At 36.9% G+C, this 12,528-nt stretch overlaps 1 protein-coding gene across 1 annotated transcript; it reads left to right on the top strand.

Moving 5' to 3' along the window:
• The first annotated feature begins 2,302 nt into the window (after positions 1-2,302).
• On the top strand, positions 2,303-3,054 carry LOC111909914 (root allergen protein). Its single transcript, XM_023905693.3, has 2 exons — positions 2,303-2,506; positions 2,609-3,054. Exons 1-2 carry the CDS (start codon positions 2,326-2,328, stop codon positions 2,902-2,904), a joined length of 477 nt encoding a protein of 158 aa, XP_023761461.2. The 5' UTR covers positions 2,303-2,325; the 3' UTR covers positions 2,905-3,054.
• The last annotated feature ends 9,474 nt before the right edge of the window (positions 3,055-12,528 follow it).

Here is a 12,528-nt window from a genome sequence, read left to right on the forward strand (position 1 = left end):
ATTAATTTTATAGAGAAAAATATATTTACCTTAAATAATAAAAGTTTCAATAATTATAGTGTTGATTTATATATTTAATACAGTGAATATTTTACATATATAATAGAGGTATTTTAATTAATGAAATTGATTAATTTTTTATTAATAAAAAATAAAAATAATGATATGTAGATTTTAAATAATTAAAAAATCTTACATAATGATACGTGACAAAAGTCTTGAAGAAGTGACATGCAACAAAATGGTTTTTCATTTATTATGGTAGATGCTGATGAAAAGATGACATTCAGTATAATAATAATTATAATTCTAAATTCTAAATAAAATTGAAATCAAAAAAATGTTTTATTAGTATACTAAAAACCCAAGAATCATCGTGACGTGTTTAACTCTAACTTTAAATATTTAAAAAAATATATAATTTTATATATTATATAAAATCCAAAAGAAATATCAACCGTTTTTTTTAATGATAAGACTGTTGAGATAAATAGTCAATGAAATCATATAGAAATATAATGCACTATACTAAAACCCATATTATGAAAATATAAAATATATGATAGATAAGAGCGAACGAAGATCATACTTTAAACTAAAATGAATAAAAAGAAATGAACATAACGTGGGCTGAGGTGGAAAAAAGGAAAGTCGTAATCCCTTCCGTGTACTAATAAAAAGATAGTTTTTTTTTGTCATATGTCATCATATTAGACCTCTTAAGTAATGTGTTGCCACTTGACAATATATTAGTTCTCCATTTTAAATTTTTTACACATCCTCATTAATGTGATGCTATTTGTCAATGTCATATGTCATCATATTAGACCTCTTAAGTAATGTGTTGCCACTTGACAATATATTAGTTCTCCATTTTAAATTTTTTACACATCCTCATTAATGTGATGCTATTTGTCAATGTATTTATTATCTATTTTAAAATTTAAATTTTATATTAATGTTTTCATTAATTCACAAATAAAAAAATGTCTAATATATATTAAAAATTAATTTTACATATTTATTTGAATCAACTATTATAATTTTGCATAACTAAAAAAACATCTTTTAATTTAATAATTTATTTAAAATAACTGATTAATAATTTTGAATTTTTACTATAAAAGTTTAATTAATTTTATAACCGTGGTTCCCACGGGTTATAAACTAGTTATAAAATGAATTAATACTAAGGATACTTGATCTATTAAAACATTTTGTTATCGTCGAGTAAAAAACAACCATACATAATCAAACTCATTAAGTTTTTATATATTAGATACATTAAATAAAATTAAATTAAAAAAAATCACCATCTAAACAAACTAGATAATAAGTGGAATTTGGATGAATGTTTGTTTGAATTGTGATTGTGATTTATGATATTCGTAATAGTTTTATAAGCATAAAATAAGTGTATTTGAATCTTGCAATAAACTGGATCTTTGACATATTCAAATAGTTATCTTTTTAACAAACTGTACACTTTATTTGTATAACTAATAGCATGTCCAAGATTTTGGGTATGTTTTCAAAAAACTAGTTGTAGTTGGATGTTAGATATGAAATTTGATTGAGCTTTTTTTTGTTTAAAATTTAAAATTTTAGTTTTGTATATCCGAAAAAAGTAAGGTTTTTTTATTTATTTTATTTTTTATTTTTAATTTCAGATTGTTTTTTAAAAATCTAAGAACTAAAAGAATCCAAAAGCTCTCAAAAATTTGTTATCGAACATATCCTTCATCTACGAGTACAAAAACAGTGTTTATATTATTACCGTTGGAAAATCATGTAGAAATAACAAGCGAACTTAGTTAAACTTCAAAAGAATTATAAGGTAGACGAAGAAGTGAGGCAAGAATGAAAGTACTTGAGAATGTAAAGTTTTAAAGGAAATCTAAGAGTAAGATTGAAAATGGAAGATATGCAAAATTAGGACGAAACTTTGCATATCATTGTAAATTAATTTTATCAATTTATATACTTGATTGAATATCATACAACTTTTAATATAAGAAATGGTAACAACGCCTTAGGTAACATGTATGTAGAAAATCGTACACCATGGAACCTCGAAATGTCCAAATATATAGATGCCGACTCCAAAAATGCAACTAATTAATATTTGTCATTTGATAAATTAAAATAATGCACCACCATGAATGTCCAAACAAATGCTGATTTGCAAAATGCAACCACCCCATGTTTGTCTTTCGATTAATTAAAATAATTAGCCATTATTCATCCATGTGCAACCCATAGTTCTATAAATACCACATTTCAAAGAAGCAAAATTCAAAACAATTTAAAGAGTGATTTAATATCATGGCAGTTATAACTTCTGAGTTCGAGATTGCTTCTTCCCTCCCAGCTTCCAAATTTTTCAATGCCTATCGTGACTTTAACAACATTGCACCAAAGGTCAATCCAGAAACATACAAAACCCTAGTGGACATCGAAGGTGATGGAGGCGCTGGAACTATCAGGGACATCTCTTTTGGCGATGGTTAGTAAGATCTAAATAGATTTTTATGTACTCTTTGAAATTATTTTAATGTTTGACGTGTATTTTGTTTATCTTTATCCAATTTACTGTGGGATAACTCAGGCGTCCCATTTACAAATGGAAAGTTGAAACTTGACGTTGTAGATAGCAACAACTTCAGTATTATATACACAATCTTTGAAGGAGACATCTTGATGGGACAACTAGATTCGATGACTCATCATGTGAAGTTTATACCTTCACCTGATGGAGGATGTGTATACAAGCCTACCGTTGTGTATAATTGTAAAGGTGAAACTCAGCTTCCGGAGGAAGCTCTCAATATGGTAAAAGAAGGATTCAAAAAAACTTTCAACGCGATTGAGGGTTTTATCCATGCAAATCCTCAAATTTATTGATCAATGCTATATATGGTGTGTCATGTTCTTGGTTCAGTAAAAATAAAACGGATTTTAGTCCGGTTATATTTTATATATGTACTCGGCTTGTTTGATATTTTATATTCTTGTAATGTGATTTTTAAATATATCAAGAATTCCTTGCAAAAATGTCTATGTAAACAAATTCTAGGATGTGATATGCATGTTATAAGCATTAATTTTACCATCATGCATGCAGAAATGATAGTTGCAAACCACAAAAGTCCATTCAATTTGCATTCTAGTGAATGAGAATTTTTATTGAGATAACCACCAGTTTTGAAATGGTTGCAAATCTATGAGACTGTAGAGAGGGAGGTGAGAAATAGTGGTTGATAACTGCTTGACATTTTGCTTTGAGTTACATTCATTATGATAAGCCATGCGATTTTTATTAGAGATCTACCTGATGATACCTGACGCAACCTTTTTGTCTAAGAAAAGAAAACTGAACAGAAAAGGAAGGAAGGAAGAAGACTAGAAGAGAACAGGGCAAAACAGGGGAAGAATGAAAAAAACGCTAGCTGTGAAATACTTGCTGGAAAATATACTTTTATTGCTGACTACTTGATTAAATAAACATAAAACAATACCCATATTTATACTATAACAGATGGTATCCTAAACTAACACAAATAATGCTTAAAAGGAAAGTTTCCATAAAAATTTCCAAAATGCCCCTGAGGCCTAATTCCTGAATTACGCCAAAAATTTCAAGTAAATGAGATTTTCTGTTTTGCAGCTTTTTTCTTACATCTTTTGTGACGACTGAAGAGTTTTCGTAAGTCAATTGAGATTATACGAAAGTTGAAAGAGATGGATGGATTTAACCAAGAAGAAGAATTGAACTTTATGAGATTTGTTTTCTCGTACTTCCAAGAACCTGTGTCTTATATACTTCTATAAATGATAATTGATTTTGACCTTTTATCTGTCATTCAACCAGAAATAAGAGTTGACCTATTTGTTATGTGTGAGAGTCTCGACAAGAGTGCTTCAGTTAGATATATCCAAGAGCGAATCCCAAAATATTGACTAACAAATTTTGTTAGTTTATATGTTAAGTGGCACTTAAAAAGGCTAAACAAATTCATTTTGTTATTCAGACTAAAAATCTATACATCATTTGCTTCTAGAAACACCATCAGACTCTTGGTGTAGAGAGTATCGACATTTTGATGTTCCTTCATCGCCTCCTCACCAAGCTCTATACTTCGTCGCGGGCCAGCCTCCCTACATCGGAGCGTCGGTGCAGCCACCAGCACCGCCCCATAGGTAAACATCTCATCTCTTTTTTTTTTTTTTTTTTTTTTTTTTTTTTTTTTTTTTTTTATCTATCTATCTTTGGATTGGAGAGTACCAGATGTGAACCTTCATATGTTTCATCTTATTTTCTATCTTCTGATTTTCGAGCATGGGATTTAGGAGCACCATTTCATATATAAAGTTTCAATTAGAAATTCTAATTTTAATATACATTTTGTGTAATTTTTTATTTTGTGTAATTATTGTTTAATTTTGATTTTTTACGACATATTATACGTTTTCATAACTATTTATCAATTCCATCCATCACAATATATAATGGCGGGGTAATGTTTTTTTTTTTCATTATTCAGCACAGTTAATCAGATGTACAATTAAACAACATGATTTATTTCTCAGTCAGTAAACTTTCCCAGATCGTACTTTCCCTGGCAACAACTATCAATGGGGCCCTAAGATCACTTATTCTTCATGGACCAAGCTATTTTGTTGTAACATCCCAAAAATTGTAAGGTCAAATTTTTATTTTTAGTTCAACCATAAACATCATTTAATCATTTCAATTATTCAAAACTATATTAGACTAAAATAGTTATCATAATACAATTTCCAAACTCATAGAGTGCAGACACATGGGTGGATGCGTTACGATCAAGTCATACCCTTCCGTCGCGAACCGAGATTACGTGAAAAACATTTTAAACATAAATCGTAAGCACAAAGCTTAGTAAGTTCCCCAAAATATCGCATACCATACATATCTGCCAGCTCGAGGTTTTCTCAGGTCTATATCACCCCCGATTCTATTTCAACTCATGTGTCGGCCCAAGGCCATGCCAGGTCTATTTCACCCTCGGGTATGTTACACCCCTGAGTTTATTTCAACTCATATGTAAGCACTAGGTTGTACCGAGTCTATTTCACCCCACACGCATATAAAAACAGGCACACAAGCATATAACGCATACACCATGAGTCACAAAGGCTACAAGCACATAACATATCCTAGTGTTCTATAGTATAGCGAGCAACCTCACCTTAGTCCGCGGACAATCCAAAAAATGCTCGAGCTATTAGACTGGAAAATCTCCATGCTAACCAATCAAGTAAAATCATGATCAATGATCAGGTCATAACCATAATCGGGACTTAATTCACTAATCCCGACTCCTAGGGTAAAAGACTATTTTACCCTTCCCCTTAATTGGCCCAAAGACCAAGGCCCAAAGTCAATATCTCTAAAAGCATAATAATCGACCCAAATCCAAAAGACACCTAAGGCCCAGTACAGGTCCATCCATAAAGGCCCAACCAAAAGCCCAAAATGTCAACTATCTATCCTCACGTCATGACCAGTCCTTGGTCATGTCGTTAGATTTCACTCTGTCCGATTCCAACTTATCCTGACTCAACTCAGTCAACTCGGACATGAAAATTCACTAGATAGGCTATAGGCCTTGTGAGGCGGTCTAGTCAGGCTGGCAGCCCCTAGAGCAGTTTGGATAGGCTATAAGCCCTGCAAGGCGGTCCAGTCATACTGAAGGCTCGTAGAGCGTGCCAGATCGGCTGTAGGCCCTACGAGTTGATTCAATCAGCTTGACAGCTCATATCTGTATGCTTGTTGGTTATGCGGTGTGTTGTTACTTTTGGGAAACTTACTAATCTTTGGCTTACAATTTTAGTTTATGGTTTATGGAGCTTGAGTGGATCATGGGAAAGCGAAGGCGTGATCATGAACAACTTCCAGTTTTATGTAACTTGGCCTTGGGAAAACTCTAATTTCAAATAATGTTTTTGAAACAATGACTTCTTCTGAAAACAATGTTGTTAAATGGTTGATTTTGAAAATTTTAAATTTCTTTGACTTTTTGGAGTATTAAAATTTTTCAAGCCATGAGGGACTTGACCATTCATACTTCTCTTGATGAGCTCTCTTGTAGTACTTTTCCACAAGGTCATTGTTCATCTCAAAAGGCCAGTAGTCCTTATAGAATGTATCATCCCGTTTATGAAATAAATAAATAGACAAATTAACGAATGACTAGTAGCCCTAAAAATAAATAATAATATAGCAAGGTGTTGGTCTCGAGGAGTTAATTGATACAATTTTAGAAGTTGGGAGTTAAAAGTGTAAGTACTGTAGTAGTTTGTAAATATTTAAGAAGGCAGGGACTGCTTGGCAATTTATTGGGACTTAACTTGTAGAGATTTGGGAGGCTAAGGGGCTGAATGGTAAGTCTTGGACCTAAAATGAAATGAATTTATGGAATCGGGGGCTAAATGGTAAATGTTGGATTAAAGCTGAAAAGATTTTGTGATGAGGGGCTAATTTCGAAAATATGGACAAGTTGAAATGAAACACGGGTTTAACCCCATATCTTTTTCTTTCCTTCTCGTTTGAATATTGAAACCCTAGTGCTACTATTCTATTACAGCCGTCACCATCTCATGTGAACCTTTCAGCCGCCAACCATCCTTCTCGTTTGTTATTCCGATCAGACGAGGCCGCCAAGTGGCTACCTCGCCATTAGAACGCCACCACAACACTGTTGCAGGCCAGGGACGTCATTGACAATTTGAAGAGCTACCGGAATCAAAGTTGAAGTTGGTTCATCATGTGTGGGTTGATAGCGAGTGAAAAGCCATCGGTAAGGTAAACGGCAACCCACCTTTCCTCACTCTCTCTCATTATTTTCTGTATGACGACTATGGTCGCCGGTGGCCAAGAGCCGTCGTTTTTGCTTGTTCCGACGACAACAACCTCCTAGTTGGTGGTTGGGAGCCTTGTTCTCATGTCATCTATATGTTTAAGTTGCTGCTATGAGCAAAATACATGGGTATGTGTACTTCATTGCTAGAAACCCACTGTCACTACCTCATGGTAGTGGCTGCCATCGTTTTCTGCCACCCATGGCTGCCTGCCACCGCGTGGGTGGCTGTATGTATGTCGTTTGGTGTGTGTGTGTCTATGCACATTTCCTTGATGATGGTTTGTCGATTTGGTGATTTGGTTGGAGAAAAGTCAAGAAAAACCACACCACAGTGAGGTGGTGGCTGCCGCCGTGAGTAGCAATCGGCCACTACCGCCCGAGGTGGCAGTGGGTGATGCTTGAGATACTGAAAATCTAATTGGCCCAATAGCTTAATCTTGGGCTTAGTGGGTTTGTGATTGTGTTCAAAACCCTAAGTAGGGTTTACAAGACCCTAATTTTGGAAAAAGTTAGTTTTGGATTGTCGGGACCCGCGTTTGGACCAGTGGACTGAAGTTATGACTTATTTCGATTCCATTGTATGTTGTCCTAGTGGAGTAATGGACTTAATTGGTTAAGTCCTTAATAGGTTAAGTGAGAACACTTAACCCTATTCGTCATTTCATGTGAAACCCCTAATTGGGTTGAGTTTGAGTTGGGCCTAGATGTTTGGACTATTGATGGGCCATCCAAGAAAAAGTATATGGACTAGAATATTTGATTTGGGCTTTAGAATAAGGCCCATTGGATAGGCTTGGGCCCAATTGTGAAAACTAGGCCATAACTGGGCCATAATGATGATTAGATATTGGACTAGTGGAGTGCCAAGTGTTTGGGCCAAAATAAATGGTTCGGCGTCAAGTTAAGACTATGAACAGGTTTGGGTCTTGGCTGATTATTTGACTTTTAGGCCTTCAGAGTATAAGTTTGGGCCTTAATCTTGGACCAAGCTAGGTTAGGGGTAAAATGGTCCTTTTACCCCAAGTAGGGATTTTAGAGTTATGCATAGGAAGCCCAAATGGTTAATTGGGTTTTGTTTGACAGCTTGGGGATATGTCAGCCATCATCTCGAGATTTATTCGCGGAACTTCAGCAATGCGACGCGAGTTTTCCTTTAGTAGGAACGGGTCTAAGGCACCAAGGTCGGCCCGTATATGTGACATGTTAGTAGCTGAGTGTAGGCGGGGACCCGTATCTCATTAGTGCCAGAGTATAGATATCAGTTTGACTGTTGGAGTGTTATACTTGTTGTCTGTGTGATACTTGTGTGTGTTGTTTATGTATATGAGTGTGGACGGGGCCCGAATCTCATAGTAGCCGAGTGTGGGCGGGGCCCGATTATCATAGCATTATTTGAGTATAGATATGTGATTGTTTGATAGGATTTGATATACTTGTCGTCTATTTGATACTTGTATGTATGTTAGACAGCAGAGTGTGGGCAGGGCCCGAATCTCCTAGACAGAGAAGTGTGGGTGGGGCCCGAATCTCCTTGACAACAGAGTGTGAGTTGGGCCTGAATCTCCATGAGAGTGGGTGGGGCCCGTATCTCCTAGTTGCATGTTATGTGTATGGTATGTGGTAGTTTGGGGAGACTGACTAAGCTTTGTGCTTACAATTTTCAATTTTGGTTTCAGGTACTTCGGTGTTCAAAAGAGGAGCCCGGGATGATTGCAATGCACACACCATTTTTTATAGCATGGGATTTATTATGATATAATTAACAAATCTTTATAATATTTCAAGATACACTACTTATGGTTTTATATGATGTTTAATATTATGGTTTTCTTAACGATTTAAAATGAAAATTTTGGACTGTATTTTTGGGATGTTTCAAGTTGGTATTAGAGCCTTGGTTTGAGGGATTCAGGTACACTCTCAGGTGTGTCTGAACTCAAACTAAGGAATTGGTATAAAAATTTTCAAAAGAAATTCATTTTTATGAGAAGCATTTTTAAAAGAGAAAAGAACTTTGAAAAGAGAAAAGGTTGTGGTGCATGCAATCAGCTGAGCTCAATTAAGTACTCTCAAATTACCCAAACACGTTATTTTGATATGATATGATTATGTGATCAGCACGCTAGATTAGGGCTAAGGATCTAGGAAGGATGCCTTGTATGCCTGCTTTATATCTATGAGAATTGCATGCTAGATTAGGGATAAGGATCTAGGAATAATGCCTTGTATGCCAGTTGCAAGAGCTTTTGAGCAGTATGCTAGTACTGATTAGTCAATAATATGATAGCCAGAGTAGAGTATGCTTGATTATGGTTACTCAATGCTCGAATGTTGCTTGCTTTGTGCTCATAGGAGTCCTAGTTATCTTTACTTAACTAGTAAATGAATACGCTAAGTTACATATTACAAGGACTAAATAATTTCAGAAGGTTAGTTTTAGCCCTATTGCGCAACTCTCGTTTGAGTCCTAACTGTTGTAGGGAAAGACTTCTCATTCGAAGAATTATCTGGTCTGAGTAATATGTAATTGTATTTACGAGCTAGTTAGGGAAATGTAGCAGGGACTTCTTATGCAGCTGATGGCGGAGAGTAGGTCAGAGATTTCCCTAGGGCAATCCTAAGAAGAGATTAGCACGTGAAACAATGGTAGTAGAAGGGACTTGGTGGAGTCAAGGCAATTCTTGAGGAAAGTACGGATAGATCTGGAAGGTAGTATGGGATAAAGTCGGGGAACTTGGAGTGTGTGAGATCCTTCGAGTTATGATGAGCATGCAGATTGTTGTTATGGATGCTTCGAACATGGTGGCGTTACATGATAGGCCAGTTAGCAGTACGTATGTCGGTAAGAGATATGGTTCGGGCTCGGGATCCGGGCAGCTTGATGATCAGAGGTGGGTTATACACCTTGTCTTCGAAAGAGTTCAGTACATGATTAGACCGTTGTGGAGGTTTCGCGAGCCGTACACGAGAAGTTACCCGACATCTTTGGGCGTGTCGCTGATATGGTGACCGCTAAGTTCCAGGGTCAGACATCAGTTGTTCAGATGGTCGATAGGGTAGTCGAGGTAAGAACATGAGATTAATTTAGATAGGCAGTTAGGAAAGAGGGAACGGGATCATGGTCTGAGATGTCGACTTGAGCAGTCAAATATGACTGCAGCCAATATCGACTTATGGGGTCGTATTGATTGAATGAAAGATGAAGCAGCCAGTTCAGTGTTTCAGGCAGTTCAATGCATCAGTCAGTTTAGTGTTGTACGCAGTTCAGTGTTTCAGGCAGTTCAGTGCATCAGTCATTACAGTACTTCAGACAATTAGTGCTTCAGTCAGTTCATTTTTGTAGGCAGTTCAGTGCTATAGCCAGTTCAGTGTTCCGGATAGTTAGTGCTTCAGCCAACTCAGTGTTTTAGGTAGTTCAGTGCATCAGTCAGCTCCATGCTTCAAGCAGTTAGTGCTTCAGTCAGTTTAGTGTTGTAGGCAGTTTAGTGCTTTAGTCAGTGTTAGTGGTTGGGATATATCTTCAAGAGATGAAAGATGCCATTTGCATACCGTGGATCATTAGTGGGTAATAAAAGGTTGTTCCCTATTGGCGAGATTCAGTATTATCTTAGTTTGTGGATGGGATCAGTTCAGGGGTATTGTGTGGAAGGTCTACGGTCAGGGTTCCGTAGGACGGTTCATCGTCAGGGTTCAGTAGTTTTAGTAACCGTTATTGATTGGCTATTGAAAACGTCAAGGAAATGGCTCGTTGCTAAGGTATGGTTTGGAGCAGCTGACTTTTGGTCTTCGAGATTTGAGTGTGGTACCATTTCAAGAGGAAAGGGCTACAGGATCCGCTGGAACTCGGGGAGTGCTCCGTCAGTATCTAGGAGATATGTTGATTTAGCATTGGCTGTTTTGGAACACTAGCAGTGGTAAGTTTTGGTTTCTAGAAGATAGATCGGTGGATGGTAAGAAGGATTGGGAATCCTTTCCAGTTTTGTGTGATGTAAGATGTTAGTTGAACCCAAGTGGGGGAGAACCAGCCAAACGTTCGGGACCAGAAGTAGGCGTGAGACTAGAATGAGTTTGCATCCCCGTCAGGGAGGAGGACAACCAAGTTGTTGTATGGAATGAGGATAGTGTGAGTTGGACGTTCGGAAAACTTGCCAATAATGAGATCATATTCTCGGAATGCTTGAGAGCAGGCCTTAGAGATTCAGGTTGGGGATTTCAGTGAGGACATGAGTTCAGTTTGGGATGCTAGGTCAGGTGTATGCTCGACTTTGGATGTGTTCGCTAGGGTAATCAGCGGTAAGACTGTGGTCAGCGGTTGAGTTAGTATGGAAAGTGATGTAAGACTACTGGATAGCTGTAGCATTCATTAGCACCCAGACAGTGTGGGAAGTGTTGTAAGATTGTGGGACAACTGTAGCATTCTTCATGTGATCAGATAGTGTTAGAAGTATTATAAGTCTACAGGTGTAGTCGTAGCATTCACAAGGTTGCCAGATAGTTTTAGAAGTGTTGTAGCTGTAGCATTCACAAGTTTATTCAGATGAGTTAGGCCCGAGTGGGTCAGTTCTTAGGATCGTGGGAAGGCCACAATGTGATTAGAATCAAGAAAGGGTAGGTTGAGCACCCATATATGCTCGGCAATGCTCTGTCGATTTAGACTAAAAGGGGTAGGTCAAGCATCCATATATGCTCGACATTAGCTGGTCGAATCAGACCGAAAGGGAGGCCAACACTCAGATATGTTTGGCAGTGCTAGATTCCTAGGATGTTATGCGAAAATGATTTAGTTCTAGTGGGACCCAAGGGTGAAGCCCGTATGATTATTGCTATGCAAGTGGGACCTGGTATAGACTGTTGGGTCAAGGCATGGGATCGGAGATCCCCAGATTTATAGGGCCGAGATTGACAATGTGGATAGGGTAGTTTTGGTAGCCGAGGTTTTCTTCGGAAGTCGGGGGAAGCAACTGAGAGCGTATTCATTACTTCAACGACTAGGTGCGAATCCATTATTCCAGTTAGTTGGCAGATAAGTTGGGACATGGGATGTCTCGACTCATTCGGACAGTGGATAAGAGATAGTAGGATGTTCGGGCAGAAGTTGTGATAAGAGAATTCCTGTGTGAAGCAGCTAGTATGCTGAGGGATGCCAAGTGGGGGAGAGTTGTTACATCCCGTTTATTAAAGAAATAAATAGACAAATTAATGAATGAATAGTATCCCTAAAAATCAATAATAATATAGCAAGGTGTTGGTCTCGAGGAGTTAATTGAAACAATTTTGGAAGTTGGGGGTTAAAAGTATAAGTTTCGGAGTGGTTTGTAAATATTTATGAAGGCAAGGACTGCTTGGTAAATTATTGAGACTTAAATTGAAGTGATTTGGGAGGCTAAGGGGCTGAATGGTTAGTTTTGGACCTAAAACGAAATGAATTTATGGAATCAAGGGCTAAAGGGTAAATGTTGGATTAAAGCTGAAAAGATTTTGTGAGGAAGGGCTGATTTCGGAAATATGGACAAGTTGAAATGAAAAACGGGTTTAACCACATATCTTTTTCTGTCCCTCTTGTTGGAATATTGAAACCCTAACCCTACTATTTTATTTTAGCTGCCACCATCTCATGTGAACCTTT

Source organism: Lactuca sativa, chromosome 1, assembly GCF_002870075.4.
Source record: "Lactuca sativa cultivar Salinas chromosome 1, Lsat_Salinas_v11, whole genome shotgun sequence".
Lineage (NCBI taxonomy): Eukaryota > Viridiplantae > Streptophyta > Magnoliopsida > Asterales > Asteraceae > Lactuca > Lactuca sativa.